Genomic DNA, 20,737 nt, shown 5'->3' with positions numbered 1-20,737 from the left:
CAAACAAAATATGGCTAACATAAATAATTTCTTGAAAGTAATAACACTGAATGTCAATGGATTAAACTCACCTGTCAAAAGATTCAGACTGGAAGATTGGATAAGGAAATGTGACCCATCTTATATGCTGTCTACAACAAACACATCTTAGACCCAGAGATTCATGGAGGTTGAAAGTGAATGGCTGGAAAACAATCTTACAAGCAAACAATAACCAAAAAAAGGCAGGAGTAGCTATATTAATATCAGACAAAATAGACTTTAAATGTGAAACAATTGTGAGAGACAAACATGGATACTACATATTAGTGAAAGGGATAATCTTTCAAGAAGAACGAACAGGCGGCGAACTTGGCCCAGTGGTTAGGGCGTCCGTCTACCACATGGGAGGTCCGCAGTTCAAACCCTGGGCTTCCTTGACCCGTGTGGAGCTGGCCCATGCGCAGTGCTGATGCGCGCAAGGAGTGCCGTGCCATGAAGGAGTGTCCCCCGTGTAGGGGAGCCCCATGCACAAGGAGTGTGCCCCATAAGGAGAGCCGCCCAGCGCGAAAGAAAGTGCAGCCTGCCCAGGAATGGCGCCACACACACGGAGAGCTGATGAAACACTGATTCCTGTGCTGCTGACAACAACAGAAGTGGACAATAGAACACGCAGCAAACAGATACAGAGAACAGACAACTGGGGTGGGGGGTGGGGGGAAGGGGAGAGAAATTAAATAAATAAATCTTAAAAAAAGAAAAAAAAGAAGAGCGAACAATCATAAATATTTATGCTCCTAACAAGGGTGCCTCCAAATACATGAGGCAAACACTGGAAAAACTAAGTGAAAGAATAGATGCCTCTACAATTATAGTGGGAGACTTTAATACCCACTATCAACTTTGGACAGAACATCTCAAAAGAGAATCAATAAAGAAACAAACAGTATATTAGAGGAGCTGGATCTAATAGACATATACAGATCATTATACCCGAATACAGCAGGATATACATTTTTCTCAAGTGCACATGGATCATTCTCCAAGATAGACCATATGCTAGGCCACAAAGAAAGGCTCAATGAATTCAGAAAGATCGAAATCATACAAAATAATATCTCTGACCACAGTGGAGTGAAGCTGGAAATCTGCAAGGGCCAGAGACCCAGATTTCACACCAAGATACGGAAATTAAACAGCATACTCCTAGAAAAACAGTGGGTCAAAGAGGAATCAACCCAAATGCCCATCAACAGATGAATGTATAAATAAAATGTGGTATATACATACAATGGAATACTACTCAGCTTTAAGAACAAATACACTACAAACACACGTGATAAAATGGATGAGAACCTTAATTGAGTGAAGCAACCCAGGCATTGAAGGACAAATACTACATGACCTCAATGATATGAAATAAATAAACCAAGCTGCCTCAGAGAGCTAGAGACTGGATGATAGGCTTAAATGAAAATGGGGGATAGAGGAAGGATGTAAGCTGACACCTATATGGGTAGAAATCTATGATAAGCTGGAGGTAAGTATTTGTACAAGGAAGGGATAAAATAGGGGAATAGGGTTACCTTTGGGTGGGGCTTTGCGGGCTTGAGGGGGTTAGGGATGGGAGGATGGGTAATATTGCCCAAGAAATTGGGGGGAGGATGGCGCAACATACGAACATAGGAGATTGTCAGGTATTTGGTTGAGAGTATAATGCTGAGAAAACTTTTTCAAAAATATAATAAGGAAGGTTACCTATTTAAGATGCTTAAAGGGGATAATCTGACGCAGGACAGGCTCCTAGGGAGAATGTGAATGCTCATTTTGCCATAGTGGGTTATATCATTGGATAGAGCCCCATATAATGAGAGTGAAGGTATACCCACATCCTGGGGAGGACTGATGTTCTCAAATAGAGGGCATTGTATCTCTCGAGAAAAATGGTGGCTCCCAGTGCATTAGGGCAGTTGAGCATGTCAAGTCCTCAACACTGTTGCAAGCATCTCTGAACATGGCCCTTCAAGCAATGAAGACTGACTGTCACTGTGGGCCCTAAGGGCAGAGGGAAAGAGGTATTGAATAGATGGAACCAATGTAACTGTGTGGGCAAAAGAAGTGTTCCAGAAGAGTACGCAAGGATGGATATAAGACATTAAATTACACCAAAAATATATAGGGGCTGATAGGCTAAAATGTACATCATAATGTAAAACATAAGATAACTAAAAATTTAGAAAATTGTATAGTCTAAAATATAAACCACAATGTAAACCCAAATGTTACCTTATTTGAAAGCTACTATCTCAATATCTGTACATGAGTTTCAGTAAATATAATATGAGTATGTAAAAACGTTATTGCTGTGGAAGGGAAAAGGGTTTTATGTTGGATACATGGGAGTACTGTATATTGTGTATATGAATTACTGTGATCTAAAACTGTCATGAAGATAAGCTTAATAATTAGGGGAAAAAAAGAAAAAGATAGGACGTAGACACTGAGGAAAAGACAGAAGTAGTTGCCTTGCCAATTTGCATACAGGGCAACACTTATTGAGGTGATGGAAGGCAAAATGTCAAAAACAAAGCTTTTGTATTTAAAAATTTTTTGATACCCCAATTTATTTTTACCTTAATTTTTCTAAATTAATATGTATTCTATATCTAACCTTTAAACTCATCACTATATTCCATTTTACTATTAATGGAACCTGGCAATATATTGGGCTTCGCTTTTGAAGAAGTTTTGGATCACAGAGAGGTTCAACAATGGCAGGGGAGGAATACTGGTGTGGGATGTTATTGACAGGGGACACATGGTTGGCAGGGAGTCCTACAGGGCATATATCCAGGGTACATAAAAATGTTTGGATATTTTCATAGTGGTTACAATTAAAAACAACAACTGAGGGAGTGCTGAGTTCCTGGCCAGGGGAGCTCTATCACAGTCCCTAAAGGAACAGCAACAATCCCCCAAGTCCAACGCCAAAGACCAAAAAAGAAGGAAGGTCCAACAATGAGCCCTTGATGCTAATGACTGCTTGTGAGCCTGTGCACCTGAAATAAGAACAAGGCCTAGAGCTGCAGGGTGCCTAAGAGTTACCTCCTGAGAGCCTCCATGTTGCTCAAATGTGGCCAGTCTCGAAGCCAAACTCAGCATGTAAATGTGTTGCCTTCCCCCCAGTGTGGGACATGATTCCCGGGGATGAGCCTCCCTGGTGCCAAGGGATTACTACAAGTACCAGCTGATGATGTAACTAGAAAATGACCTTGAATAAAAGGGTCAACTCGGACCAGCAGAATATCTCAGTCTACCTATAATACCAGGAGTTAAAAATGCTTTTTGACCTGAAGAAAAGGGGGAAATGGAAAGGACAAATGAGTTTATATGGCTATGAGTCTCCAAAAAGAGCCAGGAGGTTATCAGAGGGGTTGCCTTTATGCACACCTGAGCAGAGTCCCAGAGACAGATAAAGTAGATGCAACCCCAGGTTTTGGTTCTCCTGAGAGCTACAGAGACCCACAGGTTCTATGGCCATGGCAGATGGAGTTCAGTGCCATCTCAGTTGACCCTACTTTGGAGTTTGTGTTTCTGTGCAATGGAGCTGGACTTAGATGTGATCTTTGTCCACAAGTCTCTTCTTTTACTTTTACTGGAACTGTAGTTGGTGCTGGGGTTGAATGTATACCCAGGGGACTTGAATCTCTGGACTGACCATGTGATAGCCAGGCCCTGAGCCTCAACAGACTTGCAACTCCTACACTCTGGTTTATTGGACTTACCACACTCATCTAACATGGATGTGAAGAAGGTCAACCACCACACCAGGGAGCCAAGACTCCCTGCAACTGAAAGCAGGAGAATTGCATCCAGCTTAGGTCCCCTCTTGATATAGATATGGAGTGGACACACCCATTCTAAGGTCCACAGGATGGAGGAATAGAATATGGATTAGAGTGGACTTACTGATATTCTATTCATGAACTATTGTGATTAGTAATCAAAGAAAATGTGGCATTGGTGTGGAGAAAGTGGCCATGGTGGCTGCTGGAGGTAGGGAGTGGGAGGAAGAGATGAAATGTGGGGGCGTTTTTGGGACTTGGAGTTGTCCTGCGTGGTGCTGCAGGGACAGTTACTGGACATTGTATGTCCTCCCATGGCCCATTGGGTAGAATGTGGGAGAGTGTGGGCTATGATGTGGACCATTAACCATGAGGTGCAGCGGTGCTCAGAGATGTATTCACCAAATGCAATGAATGTCTCATGATGATGGAGGAGATTGTTGTTATGGGGGGAGGAGTGGGGCGAGGGGGGTAGGAGGTATATGGGGACCTCATATTTTTTTAATGTAATGTTTTTTAAAAATGCATTTAGAAAAAAAAAAGAGTTCAGGAATAGACCCTCACATCTATGGTCAGTTGATTTTGACTAGGCTGTCAAGACTACCCAGAACAGTCTCTTCAACAAATGGTGCTGGGAGAACTGGATATGCATACGCAAAAGAAAGAAAGAGGACTCCTATCTTGTGCCTTATACAAAAATTAACTCAAAATGGGTCAAAGACCTAAATATAAAAGCTAGATCCATAAAACTCCTAGAAGAAAATGTAAGAAAACATATTCAAGATCTTGTTCTAGGAGGTGGTTTCTTAAATCTTATACCCAATCATGAGCAACAAAAGAAAAACACCTCAAAGTTAAACACTTTTGTGCTTCAAATGACTATGTCAAGAAGGTGAAAAGGTAGCTCCTTACAGGAAGAAAATATTCGATAACTATATGTATTAGTCAGCCAAAGGGGTGCTGATGCAAAATACCAGAAATCTGCTAGCTTTTATAAAGGATATTTATTTGAGGTAAAAGTTACAAGACCCTAAAGAGTCCAGCTCAAGGCTGACTCACCAGAGTCACTTGCCATGTGTTGCAGCGAGATGGCAGGCAAGCTCTGCCTGGTCTCCTCTTCCTTCTTCCTCTGAAGGTTCTGAGGGCCCAGCTTCTTCTGAGCTCAGCTGTAGGCTGGCGTGGTGCTTGTCTCTCAGGGCTTCCTCTATCAGTCTGGCATAGGGCTCGTTTCTTTCCCAGCTTTCTCAGCTGCAAACTATCAGGTGAATGACTCAGTTCTCTCTTCCCAGGGCTTTAGCTCTTTGAGCCTTCTCTCCTCTGGCATCTATGGAGCTCTCTGTCTTCCATGTCTTCTTTTGTGTGTCTTCTTGGGTGAGTCTTTGTTTATATAGCCCACCAAGGGGGCAGGGACTCAGCCCTGAGTCACACCCTAATGATGTGGTCAAATCAAAACTCTAATCTTAACAGGTAATTTACTCAAAGACATCTCTGGTGAATTTTTTTTTAAAAGATTCATTTTTTATATATTTCTCTCCCCTTCTTCCCCCCACCATTGCCTGCTCTCTGTGTCCATTTGCTGTGTGTTCTTCTGTATCCGCTTGTATTCTTGTCAGCTGCACCGGGAATCTATGTCTCTTTTTGTTGCATCATCTTGCTGCGTCAGATCTCCGTGTGTACAGTGCCACTCCTGGGCAGGTTGCACTTTTTTTGCACAGGGTGGCTCTCCTTACAGGGCACACTCCTTGCACATGGGGTTCCCTACACAGGAGTTAAACTATAGAATATAGAATGTGAGTTGAGAAGGGGGAGCAGATGCTGAATGTTTAATAAGGGGGGTTGTAAATGTGGGAAAATGGTTAGAATTGATGATAACACATTATAGTGAGTATAATCAACACTTCTGATTTACAAATGTGATTGTGGCTGAAAGGGGTTGTCCAGGGAGGTTAGTGTCAATTGAAAGAAAGGATAATTTTGAGACTGTATAACATAGCGAATTCAGTGATAAATGAGGATTGTGGTTAATAATACAAATACAAGAATGTTCTTCCATGAACTAGAACAAATGTATGTCACTATTACAAGGTGATAAGAATATGGTGATATATGGGAAAATCAACTAATGTAACTTATAGGCTTTATTTACTAGTAATATTGCAGTATTTTGCATCAGTGGCAACAAAGTTACTATATCAATGTCAAGGTTCAACAATAGGGGGACCTACAGGGGTATGGGATTTTTCTTTTTAGAGTAATAAAAGCTTTCTAAAATTGACTGTGGTAATGACATCACAGATCTGTGATGATACTGAGAGTCACTGAGTGTACACTTTGGATGGATTATACAGGGGACCATGGACTGTGGTGGATGATGGACTGTGGTTAACAGGACAAAAAGGAGAATGTTCTTTCATGAACTGTAATAAATGTACAATACTATTACATGGTGTTAATAATAGGGTGGTTTATGAGTAAAATATAACTAATGTAAGCTACAGTATTATACAAATACAGTAGTATTATTTGATGTTCTCTCATCAATTATAACAAACATTCCACACCAATGCAAGGTGGTAGTAGGGTGGTGTATGTGAATCCTGTATGTTATGCTGTGTATGTGATTGTTTTGTAAACTCACAGCTTCCCTAATTAAAAAACAAAGCAATTTGTCGATGTTTTCCTGGCTGTATAATATTCCATTGTATAGAACATTCCCTAATTGTTGGGTCCATAGGTTGCTTCCAATTCTTTGCCCTCCTGAATGATCCTGTGACAATTTCAGCATGTAACCCTCTGCCTGCACCTTCTGCCATGTCTCTAAGCCAGTCCTAGAAACAGAATCTCTGCATCATGACCATTTTTCAGACTCTCGATCCTTATTGCCACTTTGCTCTTCAGGAAACTTTATCAATTCACACACCTCCAACAGGAGGTGAAAATACAGGTCTGGACTCTAATTTGTCTCCCTACATTTTTGCTCAGAGAGGAGGTTTGCCTGAAGGCCCACAAGTTTGCAGTGATCTGAGATCACCTGTGTAGCCGGCAGTATAAATGAAAAATGTTCCAAATGCTTTGCTATTTTAATTTTTTGAAATGTTATCTGACTTTATTTTCCTTTCCCTCCAGGGAGAAACCAACAGGATTATAGCCTCCCACACACTGAACAAAAACTCCTCCAGGTCCCACTGCATTTTCACCATCTACATGGAGGTAAGAAGAAGTTCTTTGAATGGCCTGGGAGGGACAGTCAATCCCCAGGGCTCCAGCTCAGTCAGAAACTTTCTGTGAGAGTCCAGCCTTTTTTTGGATGATTTGTAGGCCCACTCGCGGATCTTGTCAGATGAAAAGTACATCACTTCGAAAATCAACTTGGTGGATCTAGCAGGCTCGGAGAGGCTGGGGAAGTCTGGGGTAAGTGAGGGGTGCAAGAGGCTCCTTCTCAATAAGCCATGGGTCCCACTTCCAGCCTAGTGCTGTGGAAATACAGGCCATCTCTCACCTGGCATTCGTGAGCCCAGTCCTGAGCCAGGATTAGGCTGTGAAGTCTGTGGACTTGACCCTGAGGAGCTGGAGGGACAGAAACAGCTGCTACGAGGGGTGATCCCTACCTCAGAGAACTTCTGTAGCTACCCAATGAGGTGATGCCCCCTAAATTCTTAGCAAGGTGCCTGGCACTCTAGTGCTCAGAAAATGCTCCCTTCTGGTATTAGCATTACTCTGAATATGAAAATGAATACTCACCTGAAAATTTGCATGAATATTTCATTTCAAATGAATATTGGTAAAAGTGTATTTGCACAAGTATTCACAAGAGTATTCAGGAAGCATTTGAATGTGCATTTGAGTGTTTATATCGGTGTAAAATATTCACAGGAATATTTGCACACGTATCTGCACAAGCACTCCTATGTGTGTTCTAATTAGTATGACTCTTTGAGTATTGGCATGACTATGCATAGTCACATGAGTGTTCACATGAATATCCACGTGTCTCTTCTCATCAGCCTTGGTATTCCCCGCATTAGCCCAAGAGGGGATGCCATCCCAGGCATTGAGAGAAGACCCTTATTTTGGGAAGGAGGCTCTGGCCTGGCCAGGAGGGCAGCCCTGTTGGTGGGGCAGCCTCTCCACCCTGTCCAAGTGCAACTGTCCTTTGCTTCGTAGTCCGAGGGCCGAGTCCTGAAGGAAGCCACCTATATCAACAAGTCATTGTCCTTCCTGGAGCAAGCCATCATTGCCCTCGGGGACCAGAAGAGGGACCACATCCCCTTCAGGCAGTGCAAGCTCACCCACGCCCTGAAGGACTCTCTAGGTGAGCTTGTGTTGGTGCCTAGGGGCCTGCGCCCCGGGGGGGGGGGGGGAACGGGGGTCAGGCCTGCCACATCTGCTGGTGGTAACGGCTGACCTGCAGCCCTTTCACAGTGACCTCGGACTCATGTGAGCAGGCGTATGCCCAGAACATGCCATGCCGTGCGTGCCTCAGGACCTTGTGCCTCTGCCACGAATACTTCCCCTGTCCCCCTGACCCCGAAGCAGCTGTCACAATCCTTCAAAGCCTTGAAGCCCCGGGGGCTTCTCCCATGACATCTTCCTTTCCCCGGCAGCCTCTGCAGTAGAGGAGCAGGGACTGTGTTGCCTCATCCCCTTGTCCCCAGTCCTTCGATAGGACACAGTCCTTAGTGTCTGGTTGTTCACTGAGGCATCGGGGCAAAGCCCTGGCTCACCCCTCTCCCCCTACCCTGGCCTTCCCTGGCCCACACCATCTCTCCTCTGCTGCCCTCCCCCAGCTCTCCCTTCACTCTCTCTTACCCTTGCCCCCCAGTTGTGTCCTCTCTGACCCTACCTGCCTCAAGGCAGTCTCTTGCTAGGAATCCCCATGGTTCAAGGCCCTTCTGTGTCCTGATTTCTACAGGGGGAAACTGCAACATGGTCCTGGTGACAAACATCTACGGAGAAGCTGCCCAGTTAGAAGAGACGGTACGTGAAGCCCGGGTGCCAGGGCTGGGGAAGGCTGGCCCTGCTGGCTAAACTGGCACCCCAGCCACAGACATTGGCAGTGACGCAGCAGCCTGGGCCATGAATCTGAGCCAGAATTGCTGAGGGAGCCCCAGAGCCCCCGGATCGAAACTCTGCACACTAAGGGGAAGAAGCTGTGCTGAGGAAGAGGGCAAGGTGGGAGGCTGGCTCAGCTGGGCGGCTGTGCAAGAAGGGACACCTGAGGGCTGGATTTGGGGGGCCAAGGACCATGTTTCCAGGGGTGCTGCTTCTGTGGTGGGGGGGGATCAGGCAGGAGAGGTGGGTGGTGGTTCTTCATAATCACCTATGCTTAAAAACCTTGAGGACACCACGGGCTGCAGGCTGTGCTTGTAAGGTTGGTGTGAGCAGACCGGTATTAAGCACCTGCTGTGTGCGAGGTGGGGGGGTGGGCAGTGTGGTCCAGGAGAGTCTTACATGACCCTGGGCCTCAGAGTTCCCAACCTGGAACAAGATAAGCCACAGCCCTAAGTAACGTGAGAGGCCCAGATGGAGAAGGCCTGCAGAGGAGGAAGGGAGGGGGGAGAAGGCGGGTCATGAGCTGGGTTAAGGGGTTGGTGACAGGGTTGAGCAGCGAGCTGCTCCTGCCGCGGAGATGGCGCACTGAAGCGTGGCCACATGAACAACGCCCTGGCCTACTGCAGTGGAAGGAGAAGAGAGGAAGCTGCCAGGGCCGGGTGGGCCCTGGTGGCCAGGCCGAGGCCTCGGCTGTTCTCCTGCAGGTGCCTGTCACGCAGGTGGAGTAGGGAAGGGCTGTGGCCAGAGCTGTGACTCAGGGAGACTGACCCAGCGGCAGGACTCAGGGTGGCCCCGGGAGGGGAGACGCTTGTGAGAGTCCACAGTGGTAAGAAGGGCCCAGCGCTGGCCAGGTAGCCACACAGGTGAGTCCAAGCGCCCCCAGGTAGGGCCCTCCCCACAGCCTTCCTTGGAAGTACCGCCCCATCACCCCATCGTAAGTAAGACAGAGTTGAAAAGCTCTCCTTAGGAATTTTACTTTGCAAGTGTGGATGCTTGGGGCAAGTTTCAGTGTCTGAAGAATCCATTTACGTGAAACACGTTGTTTCCAGGGATGCTCTAGGGCAACACAGCATCCCAGCGGGAGCTCTCCCACCACTCCCCTAGGATTGGATGGCCAGGGCAGCAGGGGCGGCAGGCCCAGCTGATGAGCAGGTGGCATCCCGAGGGGGAGCGTACGGGAAGGTCACCCCATAACAAAGCCCAAGAGGGGTCCTGGGTGACCCGGCCACCGGCTGCCTTCCAAAACGAAAGATGCCCTCCCTCTCCTTGTATCCCCACCCTCCGAGGTGGTCACAGCCCAGCAAGCAAATCTCCTGGCACCTTCTGTCCCCAGGGGCTTGTGCCCACACCCCTTGGTTCTTGGGTGCCCAGAGGAGCTGCCGGAGGAGGCTCAGGAGTTTGGGGTGGGGGGTAAAAGCAGACTAGGAGTAGGCAAGCTAATGAGCCTCTTCTCCAGACATTGAAAACCCTTAGAGACATCCCTGTGTGCGTGCGTAGTGGCCACGTTGGCATGGGGACCGCACCCGCTGCTGGGCTTGGTACAGGAGGGTCCGAATTCGCCCCAGCAGAGACAGTACCACCTCTGGCGGCCTGCCCCCGAGGGCTCACTGCGGAGCACATCACAGGCCCTGTTGCTGAGTTTCCCAGTGACCCCGTGAGGCAGGGCTCCCGCAGCTTGACAGAGAAGCTGTGAGAGTAGCCCCAGGGAGAGCCCCGGCCGGCCCTCCTCTGGACCGCTTCCTGGGTGCCCCGTCCCCATTCCACCTGCTTCCCCATTTCAGTGTCCCTTCCCTGAGGTAGCTCGGAGCCAGTATGCTACCACCCCTGTCACCCCCTCCTCCTGCGCTGGCGCAGTGGGGCCCAGGGCCTGCTCATGTGGCGCCTCAGGGGCCTCCAGCCATAACTGCCCCTGGCTGCCTGCCCCTCCAGGGAGACTTGGACAGGAACCCACCTCCCACTCTCTGACGTCACTCCATGGGCCCAGGGGACCCTGCGCCGCTTTGGAGCATACCTCTGCACGGGGCTTCATCTTTCCCAGTGGACTCTTACCTGTTTTGTAAGTTTCTGTGCTCACAAGTGATTGACCAAAGACCAGAGACACTCCTCGTGTTCTCTCTCTCTCAACCCCCCTCCCCCGCCCCGGGATTCTGCTGGCTTGAGCCTTCGGCTTTGTTGCTCAGCAGCCAAGGTTAGCTAGGCCTTTCCAGTTCCTCCCTCCACTCAGGGTCACCGTTTGCCGCACACCGACCACTTGCTGGTCCTGCGGGAGAAACCCGATTCCCCACACAGTTCACACATTCAAAGCCCTTTTTTAAAAAAAATTATTTTTATTCTCCCTTCCCCCCGAGATGGCTCCCTCTGCCTGCTCGTTGTCTCCTCATCTTCTTTAGGAGGCACTGGGAACGGAACCCAGACCTCCCATGTGGGAAGCGAGTGCCCACCCGCTGGGCCACTTCCACTCCCTGCTGGTTGCAGCATTTGCTCGTTGCGGCACCTGCTGTTTGCGTTGTCTGCTTATCTTCAAGAGGCACCAGAAGCCAAACCCAGGACCTCCCGTGTGGGAGGTGGGCACCCAGTTCTTGAGCCCTTCCGCTCCCTAAGGCCCTTCTTCAGTCCACCACACCACCCGCTGGGTTTCCTTTTGTGCTGCCCCCTCATTGTTTGCCTCGGTTGTTTGTGGCTTTTGCCTTCCTCACACTGCCCCCTCTTCCACCACCTGGCAAACCTCTGCACTGGCCCCACACCCCCCACCTCAACCCGCCATCCCCCCCACAGGCCGAGAGCACTAGAAGGGGTTTCTTACAGGTCCCCTCCCCAGCAATTAAGAGGGCAAACTCGGCACCAGACTGCCTGCGTTGAATTCTTGTGCCACCCCTGACTGGCTCTGTGACCTTGGGCAGGTTGCTTGGCCTCTCTGTATCTCATGGCCCTCACCTGTGAAATGAGGCTTTGTTGCCTCTCCAGTGGGGGCTGGAGGATCACAGGAGTTAGCACACCAAAGCACCCAGCACAGGGCCTGGGCCATGGAGCCCCATGGTAAGGGCAGACCTTGTCCAGCTCGGCAGGGGTTCACCCACCGGTGAGCTCAGGACAAGGGCCGAGCGAGCTGGGGCCTGCTGCTGCGGGGCCGCTGCAGGGGGAGTGGCGGTGCTCAGCGCCCGAGCTAACGCGAGCTTGTGCGCGGTCGCCGGGAGCTTGCTGAGGGGAGGCTGAGCCAGCAGGGACCCGACCCCCCTGGGGGACAGCAGGGAGGCTCCTGGGGGGAGGATGTGCGAGGACAAGGTCGTAGGGGGCTGTTCTCAGCGGCGACAATGAGGCCTCTTGGCCCAAATTCCACCGAGTTTCCTTGTAGATGGTGGGGAGGACACCTTTGGCCAAGGCAAGTGGACTGAGTCCAGGTTTTATCACTCCAGAATGGTCCTGCCCTAGAGCAGCATTTGTGTGTGTGGCTAGAGACCCCTGCTCACCCCTAAAATGTGGCAGAACCACCCATTCCCACCCAGACTTCTGAATCCACGCCATGGTGGGCCTGGGCATCTGCATTCCTGGAGGGTGGCCTCAGGGAGGCTTAGCAGAGTAAAGTTTGAGCAGTCACAGCTCAGGGCTAGCTCTGCACTGTCCACTACAGTAGCCGCTGGTCACAGGAAGCTGTTGAGTCCTTGAAATGTGGGGAGTCGGAATGGAAATGTGGTATGCGAGTAATATACACACCAGATTTCAAAGACTTAGGATGAAGACTATAAACTATCTCAATAATTTTTTACATTGATTGCATTTTTTTAAGTCTTTATTTTTTTAAAGATCTATTTTATTTATTTCTACCCCCCACTCCCCAGCCCCCATTGTCTGCTCTCTGTGTCCATTTGCTGTGTGTTCTTCTGGGTCCACTTGCACCCTCGGCAGCACCAGGAAACTGTGTTGCTTTTTTGTTGCGTCATCTTGCTGCATCAGCTCTCCGTGTGTGCAGTGCCACTCCTGGGCAGGCTGCACTTTTTTCACGCAGGGCAGCTGTCCCTGAAGGGCTCACTCCTTGCGCGTGGAGCTCCCCTAGTGGCACGGCACTCCTTGCACATGGCTGCACTGCACCTGGGCCAGCTCACCATACGGGCCAGGAGGCCCTGGGTTTGAACCCTGGACCTCCCATGTGGTAGGCAGATGCTCTATCAGTTGAGCCATGTCTGGTTTCCTTGAGCCAGGTCCGCTTCCCAATTACATGTTGACCTGCTAATATTTTGAATATATTGAGTAAAGTTTAAATAAAATATATTATTAAAATGAATTTCATCTACTTCTTTTTACCTTTTCTAACGTGGCTACTAGAAAACTAAGTTGTGTGTGTGGTTTGCATTGCTGGTCTGCGTTGTATTTCTCATGGACAGTGCTGATCTAGACAGTGTGACGCATATGGAGGAGGGTTCAGGGGCCATCCTCCAGAGAGGCTATGCTGGGTGAGGCAGAGGAAGAGATCCGGGAGGGCTTCATGGAGGAAGCAGGTTTTGAGCTGGGCCTGGGAGACAGGGTGGAACTTTGGAAGGCAGACGGGGTACAAGGGGAGGAAAGGACGCTAAGCAGGAGAGCTCCTTGAGAAAAGTTTAGAGGTAGAAGATGGTCAGATATGCAGGAAGCAGGCCAGCCTGTATCCCCAAAACATGGAGACGCGGCCCAGGCTGCCGTCTGCCCTCGGTCAGCTCCCTGTCCCCTTCTCCCCACCACGCTGGGGGACCTCTTGTCAGTGGCCCCTCGGGGAGGTGGACCAACTGTGTGGGCAAGGCCTCCTGAGGCAGCAGGGAGCACAGCGGCGCCTCTGGGAAGGCTGTCCCTCGGGGTCCGGTCTGACGCCGGTGGCATCTGTTTTTCAGCTGTCGTCACTGCGCTTCGCCAGCAGGATGAAGCTGGTCTCCACTGAGCCTGCCATCAACGAGAAGTACGACGCCGAGGTACTGAAGGCCTCTGGGCAGCGCCCCGTGGGGAGGGCTTTGGGTTAGCTGCCTGGGCCCCAGGAGCCTGGCACCCTTCCTCCCTCAACCAAAGGTACCCACGGTTAGCCCACTGCCGTTCTGGGACAGACCAGAGCCTTCAGGGTGCCCGCAGGCCCTTTGGAGGCCACCTAGAGGTGAAAAGGGTATGTTAGGCCCCCACCCAGCTCCCACGTGGGCTCCAGGGGCTCGGTGTGCCCGGGGCTTCTACAGGAGCTTTTCTCTGCAGGGTCCAGAGCTAGATCAGTGTGAACCTCCTCCCAGACTTGCCCGATCGTGTCGCTAAGAACCTCTGCAGGGCTCTCCCCTCATCCTAGCAGCCTCCCCCCCCCAGGTGCCAGGAGGGACGCTGGTGAGGCCGAGCTGGGAGAACTGATCCCAGAAACACGAAGGGATCTCTGGAATTCTCTCCCCACGCCAGGGCGTCTGTGCCCAACACATCACACAGCCCTCTCCCGCCTCCCCCTCCCCAGGAAGGCCGATGTCCTCTCCCTTGCCCTGGGTTGATCAGAGAGAGGAGTGGGGACCCACTTGCTGGTGCTGCACGGACTGGCCCAGATTCAGGGTGGGGGGAGCCAGGCTGGCCACATAAGGACAGCACCCTGCGGCCAGGTCTGCCTCAGATCTGAGCTCCCAGCACTTCCAGAGCCTTCCGGGGGAGGCCCGACTGGCGGGGGTGGGGAGAAGGTGGGTCACCCTGCCGGGAAAGCTCCCCCCCCACCAGCAGACACAGCCGCCACAGAGGAGGAGACACTAGGGGAGCAGACGAGGGAGGAGCGGGGCAGCCGGGGTGGGCCTAGAGGTCAGTGGTGGAGGAGAAGGACATTCGTGGGCAAGGGGAGAGTGCCCCTGGCAAGGCGGCGGGTGGAAATGGAGTCTCCCTGGAAGAGGGAGGGCCATCGCGAGGCAGGAGGTGACCTGGTGTGTTTTGTTTTTAACTGTTTACTGTGGAAAACTTCAAACATATACCAAGGTCCCGGAGCCCAGCATGAGCTGCAGCAGTGACCAGCTCCTGCTACTCCTGTTTCATCTGCCCCCATCGCACTATTATTTGAAGCAAATCCTAGATGTCTTCACATTCTGCCCTTTAATATTTCTGCATGTGAGGAGGAGTAAATTTTAATTCATTGTCCCACCTACCTTTGCGTGGCCCCAGGTTCCAGCCGCCCAGACCCCTATGACCTGTCTCCCAGGGAAGGGGGAGTAATTCTCCAGGCCATGGGGCCAGTAGCCCTGCCTGGGGCCAGGGCTCCAAAAGCTACCTGCTTGAGAAGGATGTGTCTTTGGGATTTTAGATGGGCCTAGAAGAAAACTCAGGCCCTCGGCCACCGCGCAGAGATGCTCTCCACTCTCCCTTCTGCCCGCCGTGGCTGGATTACCCCTCTTGGGTCTCCAGCCCCTCAGTTAGGATGGGTGCACAGCAGGAACCCATTACGTACCAGCTGAACCCATAAGCTATGTTTGCTGGTTAACAGAAGGCCCCTCGGAATCAAACAGGCCCACCTTTCTCTGAAGACCCAAGCCACGACGTTGTAGCTTCCGGACACAGGGAACAGCTGGCTTTTTCCGCGGCTGACCTCAGGGCCAGTTCCCCTTCCTTCCTCCCAGCCTGAGTGACCCCTCCACCAAGTTGTGTCGAGCAGAGGGAAGGCTCCGGCATCCCAGGGCAGGGCAAAGAACCTCGTGGAATACCACTCTTCCCCCTTGGACTAGCAAAAACTGCATTTTTTTCTCTCACCATACAAAATGGTGAGAATGTGGCAAAACGGGAACTCTCATCCACTTCTGGTCCGAGTGTCATTGGTGCAACCATTTGGAGAGCATTCTGGCACCTTCTAGTAAAGGGAAAAATGCATTTACCGATCATTTGGCATTCTTTTAGGATGCTTATGGAACCATAGTTCCTGGAGACGTAAGCATGTCCTAAGCTCATGACAAACCAGTTAAACTTTCCAGATTCTAACTTCTGAAGGAAAACGATAGTCCCAGTGTCCCTGTGGAACTAACCCCTAGTTTGGAGGCTGGCGGGGAAGCAATGCTTAGAGCAGTCATTCTCAGACTTGAGCGAGCCTCAGAGCCACCTGGTAGGCTTTGAGCCACAGGTCACTGCATCCACTCCCAGAGTTCCCGATTCAGTCGGTCGGGGTTGGGGCCTGAGGCTTTGCATCTCTCCTAAGCTCCCAGGTGGTGCGGGGGCCACACTTAGAGAAGCACTGGTGTAGCAGTTAACAGCCCTGACCCCTGGATTGGGTGTCTCAGGTTCAGCTCTTCCCCCTGTGAATGCGTAGCCCAGTAAGATGCTTTTCCATTCTGAGCCTCGGTTTCTTCATTTGAAAATTGGATAAATAACAGAGTTCACTCCCAAAGAGATCTTGTGAAAGTAAGCAGTGTGGAGACTTCTTAGCAGCATGCTGTCCGGGTACACGCTCAACGTTAGCCAGCTGGTAGAGCACCTGGCTCACACTGCAGCTCAGCAGCACCCCTCCTGGATTCCATCTCACATTTGTCGACAAAGAGGCTTGCAGAAACATGGATGGTGTTTACAGTGTTTATTGTAATAGTGAAAAATCAGAAACAAACTCAATATCCTTTAACAGGAGAGGAGGTAAATGAGTTACAGAGGGTGTTGTACAGCCTAAAGCGAGGCAAGCAGAGCTAGCACCTCCAGCATGGATAAAACTCAAGTGAGAAAACATCTGTAGGAAGCAAGTATACTGAATGGTAGCATCTGTCATTTATGCCAAGGCTAAAAACGTGCAAAGCAAATGCTGGTTGTTGTTACGCGTGTAGGTGTGTGCAGTCAAAGCAAAAATGTGTGGAAGTGAAAAGACCAAACCGAGGGCAGAGGTTCTCTCTGGGACAGAAGAGGGAATGGAACTGGAGCAGGGTATACAGGAGTCTTCACGTTCATCTGTGATGTTTTGCTCCTTAACAAAAACAAAACAAAACCCCAGGCCAATGTGGCAGCATGTTGATAAAGCCAGATTTGGGGATGTTCTGTCCCAGTTTCCTGTCCCGCTTTTCTGGAGGCTTGAAGCCTTTCTTTACTGGTGCTGGTTGGCGTTCTCTCAGCTCATGGTTCCAGCACGTTCCAACCCGCAGATCTGGCCAGATGGGCATGACGCCTGGCAGCGGGCACTCTCGAGCTCTCTAATGGAATTCTGGTCCTCAGATCTGCCTTGTTGGTCGTAGATAACCAAGTCTCCATGCCACCCACTGTGAGGGTGGCTCTGATCTTCGCGAGGAGCACTTGCTTCATGAACATGACCTCTTAAGAGAGACCTGGGAAGTTATTTTGGTGGCCTCCTTTCCTGGGGTGTAGTCCACACTCCCTGAGTACTTCCAGCACCATCTTCAGTCCTGAGGCAGGTTTCCGAGGTGGTGCAGGAGCTTCTGCAGAATTCCCGTGGTTGGCAGTATAGGGTGGGAGGCAGGAGACCTGTTTCCCAGCCCCCCTCCGCCTCCCTCTCCGAGCCTCAGGGGCTTCCTCTGTGAACGGGGAGCGTGGGCTGGTGGCCTCTGTACTAGTCAGCCAGAGGGGTGCAGATGCAAAATACCAGAAATGGGTTGGTTTTCATAAAGGGTATCTATTTGGGGTAGGAGCTTACAGATACCAGGCCATAAAGCATAAGTTACCTCCCTCACCAAAGTCTGTTTCCATGTGTGGGAGCAAGACGTCTACTGACGTCTGCCAGGGTTCAGGCTTCCTAGGTTCCTCTGGGTTCAGCTTCTCTGTTTTATCCACAAGCTCAGCTGTAGTCTGAGCCTTGCTAGACTTCGCCTCTTTCCACTAGGAGGTGAACCGTTCTGTCTCTCTCCCTGGGGTTTCTGCCGTGTCTAAGGAGCCGTCTCTATTTCTCTGTGTTCTTCTCCTGGATCAGGTCCTCTCTTCCCGGGGCTTGCTTCTCTTTCCTCTGTGTGCTGACTTCCTAAGGCTCCAGCTTAAGGCTTCAGCATCAAACTCCAACATGAGAAGCCCTCAACTCTGTCCTTTGCCATGCCTTTCATCTACCCTAATGACATGGCCCAATCAAAGTGCTAGTCATAACTTAATCACGCCCAGGTACAGACGAGATTACAAACATAATCCAGTATCTATTTTTGGAATTCATAACCATATCAAACTGCTACAGCCTCCATTGAAACTTCAGCAACCTGTCATTCTGGGAGGTGGTGATGAGGGCCATGAGCCATGGACAGTGTCATAGAGAAAGAGACACTTAGTGGATCTCATTCTGAAAATGCACTTTAGGCTGCCGTGAGATCGAAACAGGGAACTGCTCAGAACTGAGAGCTGCCCCTCAGCCTGGTGCTGGACTTAGGCAGAAGTCTCTGAATTATTCTCATTATGTTGTTTAGGTTATCTGTCTGTCTGTCTATCTATCTATCTATCTATCTATCTATCTATCTATCTATCTATCTATCTATCTATCTATCTATCTATCTATCTTCCCCTTTCCCCTCCTCCCACCCTGCTGTTTTTGCTGTCTGTGCTGTTTTCTCTTCTCATTTTCTCTCCTCTAGGATTCACCGGGACTTGATCCTGGAGACTCCTGATGTGGAGAGAGGTTCCCTGCCAATTGTACCACCTCAGTTCCTGGTTTCTGCTGCCCTTCACTTTGACTCTCCCCTTGTCTTTCTTTTTTGTTGTGCCATCATCTTGCTGCATGACTCACTCGTGCAGGCATTGGCTCACCATGCAGGAAATTGCTCTGGCACTGGTGCAGGCACTGGCTCGCTGCACAAGCATACTTTCTCTTCTTTTTTTTTGCCAGGAGGCCCTAGGGATCTAACCCAGGTCCTCCAGTATGGTAGGCAGAAGCTCTATCACTTGAACCACATCTGCTTCCCCTCATTACGTTTATGATGAAAACGCCCACCCATCAGAGAGCTTCCATGAGTCTGTGCCTTTTCTCTATCCACAAAGTGCCCCTGGTTTTGGTGAAGGAGTTGGTCAGCCAGGAGGTGCTGTCAGACCCTGCTCCTTGGGTCCTGCCCTGTGTTTGCAGGCAGCTGCTCTCCAGACAATCAGACGGTGAGCTGGAGGCCATGAAAGCTGCCAGGCTTTAGGAGAAGCGGCCCCCATGCTCTCAGGGTGCCATGTGGAGGCTGTGACCTGTGGCAGAGGCAAATGGTCTAGAGTGGATTAGAAGGTGATCCCTGCTATGGAAAGAAGCAGAGCAGGATGAACATTTAAGAGAGGTGCAGGGGTGGGGAGAGGATTGCAATTTTAAGTAGGGGGTTTGGGGTACACCTAATTTAGAAGGTAGCTTTAAACAAAGGTGAGTGAGGGAGTGAACCATGGAAATTCCTGGGAAAAGGGTGTCCCAGGCAGGGGTGGGAGGGTGCCGAGCATGCTTGAGGAAGGGGGTACATGCCAATTTGGCTGGAATGGAGTGAGCCCGGGAGGGCAGTAGGAAAGAGGCAGTGGGGGCAGATCAGGTAGAGCCTCGTAGACCCCTGAATTATCCCAGAAGGATGTAAGTACCAAGGCATTCTTGCAGCATTGTTTATAGCTGCAAAATTTTGGAGATAACATACGTGACTGTCAGTGGAGAACGGTTTGATATGGCTGGACAGGGTAACAGTGAGGTCCGTCCTGCAAGATGACAGTCCACGTGCCAGTGGTTCATGCTGAGCTCAGACTCCGTGGGTCACCAGCAAGGGCAGGGATGTCTGGGCACAAGGCGGGGAATTGTGCACTTGACATAGGGGAGGGCGGCTTCTCTGACTGTTGTCCCTCCCACACTTTGTTTCCCTGGCAGCGGATGGTCAAGAACCTGGAGAAAGAGCTGGCACTGCTCAAGCAGGAGCTGGCCATTCACGACAGCCTGGTAAGGGGCTAGGGGTAGGGGAGATTAGGGGAACTGGGAGGGGGCCAGCAGCGCAGGAGGACCAGGTGGGAAGGGGGCGAGGGGTCAGGCCAGGGATGCTGGGTGGGGCTCAGTGGGCAGGAGCCAGATGGTCTCCCTGCAAATTAGGCAGAGACTGTGGGAATGGAGGCTGGGGGACAGAAGAGCTGGCATGGGGCAGACCAGGGTAATGGGGCGCTCCAGGCCAGGGAGGCTTGGGCAATAAGGGGCAGAGAGGCCAGGCAGGCAGGGTACTAGGAGAGCAGGTACTGGGAGAGCAGTAGGTAATGCGAGTGGGGGCTTCAGGTGGGAAGGGAGCAGAGGTAAGCAGTAGTCATGGGGATGAGGGGCAGGGGGCCAGGGGCCTGGCAGGTAGGGTTTTGGGGGCAGAGGGTCAAGGTCACAGGAGGTGGGGCAGGCTAGGGGAAGGGGTCAGTGGGTGGGGTAGAGTTCTGTGGCCCTCATCCCACAGACACTGCTGGGACAGCCAGCAGAGCCCTTTTGCCCAGAGCAGCAGGCCCTGTGCCTGGTGGCCTCTCCTCCCCTCCTCCACCCCCTTGCCCTCTCCGGCCTGAGCACCTGGCTGTGCGGCAGGTCCTCTCCACCAGCACCTGGTGGTGAAGGGAGCAGACCTGGCTTGGCGGCCAGGGCCTATACCCTCCCTGTCTCCGCTCCCGGAACGGCCCCAGCTGCCCTGCTGGGCTTGGGTCCGCGGAGCTTATTGGCATGTTCTGCATCCTTCTCCAAGGCCAACCGCACCTTCGTGAACTATGACCCCATGGATGAAACCCAGATTGCCGAGATCAACTCCCAGGTGCGGAGGTACCTGGAGGGGACGCTGGATGAGATTGACGTAAGGAGCCCCTCCGTGGGATTGCCAGCCCCTCCGTGGGACTGGCCTGGGGGGTCCCTGTCCTGAGCACACCCCGATGCCTGCTGTGCTGGCCTCGGAACCTCACACTGAGTGGGTGCAGTAGGAGGGAGAGTGGCACTGGACCTTGGTACCGGAGCCCTTCAGCCCACCGTGGCCTCA

At 51.0% G+C, this 20,737-nt stretch overlaps 1 protein-coding gene across 10 annotated transcripts in view; it reads left to right on the top strand.

Moving 5' to 3' along the window:
• KIF9 (kinesin family member 9) overlaps positions 1 to 20,737 on the top strand; it is a 115,880-nt gene that overhangs the window by 35,362 nt on the left and 59,781 nt on the right. For all 10 annotated transcript variants that reach the window (XM_058288511.2, XM_058288510.2, XM_058288514.1 and 7 more), the window contains 7 exons: positions 6,951 to 7,034; positions 7,143 to 7,235; positions 7,989 to 8,136; positions 8,737 to 8,801; positions 13,736 to 13,813; positions 19,618 to 19,686; positions 20,453 to 20,557. In XM_058288511.2, the coding sequence (XP_058144494.1) occupies positions 6,951 to 7,034; positions 7,143 to 7,235; positions 7,989 to 8,136; positions 8,737 to 8,801; positions 13,736 to 13,813; positions 19,618 to 19,686; positions 20,453 to 20,557 (642 nt within the window). The remainder of the gene's footprint in view (positions 1 to 6,950; positions 7,035 to 7,142; positions 7,236 to 7,988; positions 8,137 to 8,736; positions 8,802 to 13,735; positions 13,814 to 19,617; positions 19,687 to 20,452; positions 20,558 to 20,737) is intronic.

Source organism: Dasypus novemcinctus, chromosome 26 (genome assembly GCF_030445035.2).
Source record: "Dasypus novemcinctus isolate mDasNov1 chromosome 26, mDasNov1.1.hap2, whole genome shotgun sequence".
NCBI classification, from domain to species: Eukaryota; Metazoa; Chordata; class Mammalia; order Cingulata; family Dasypodidae; genus Dasypus; species Dasypus novemcinctus.
The sequence above is the reverse complement of the archived record's forward strand: the minus strand, read 5'-3'. Positions and strand labels throughout refer to the sequence as shown.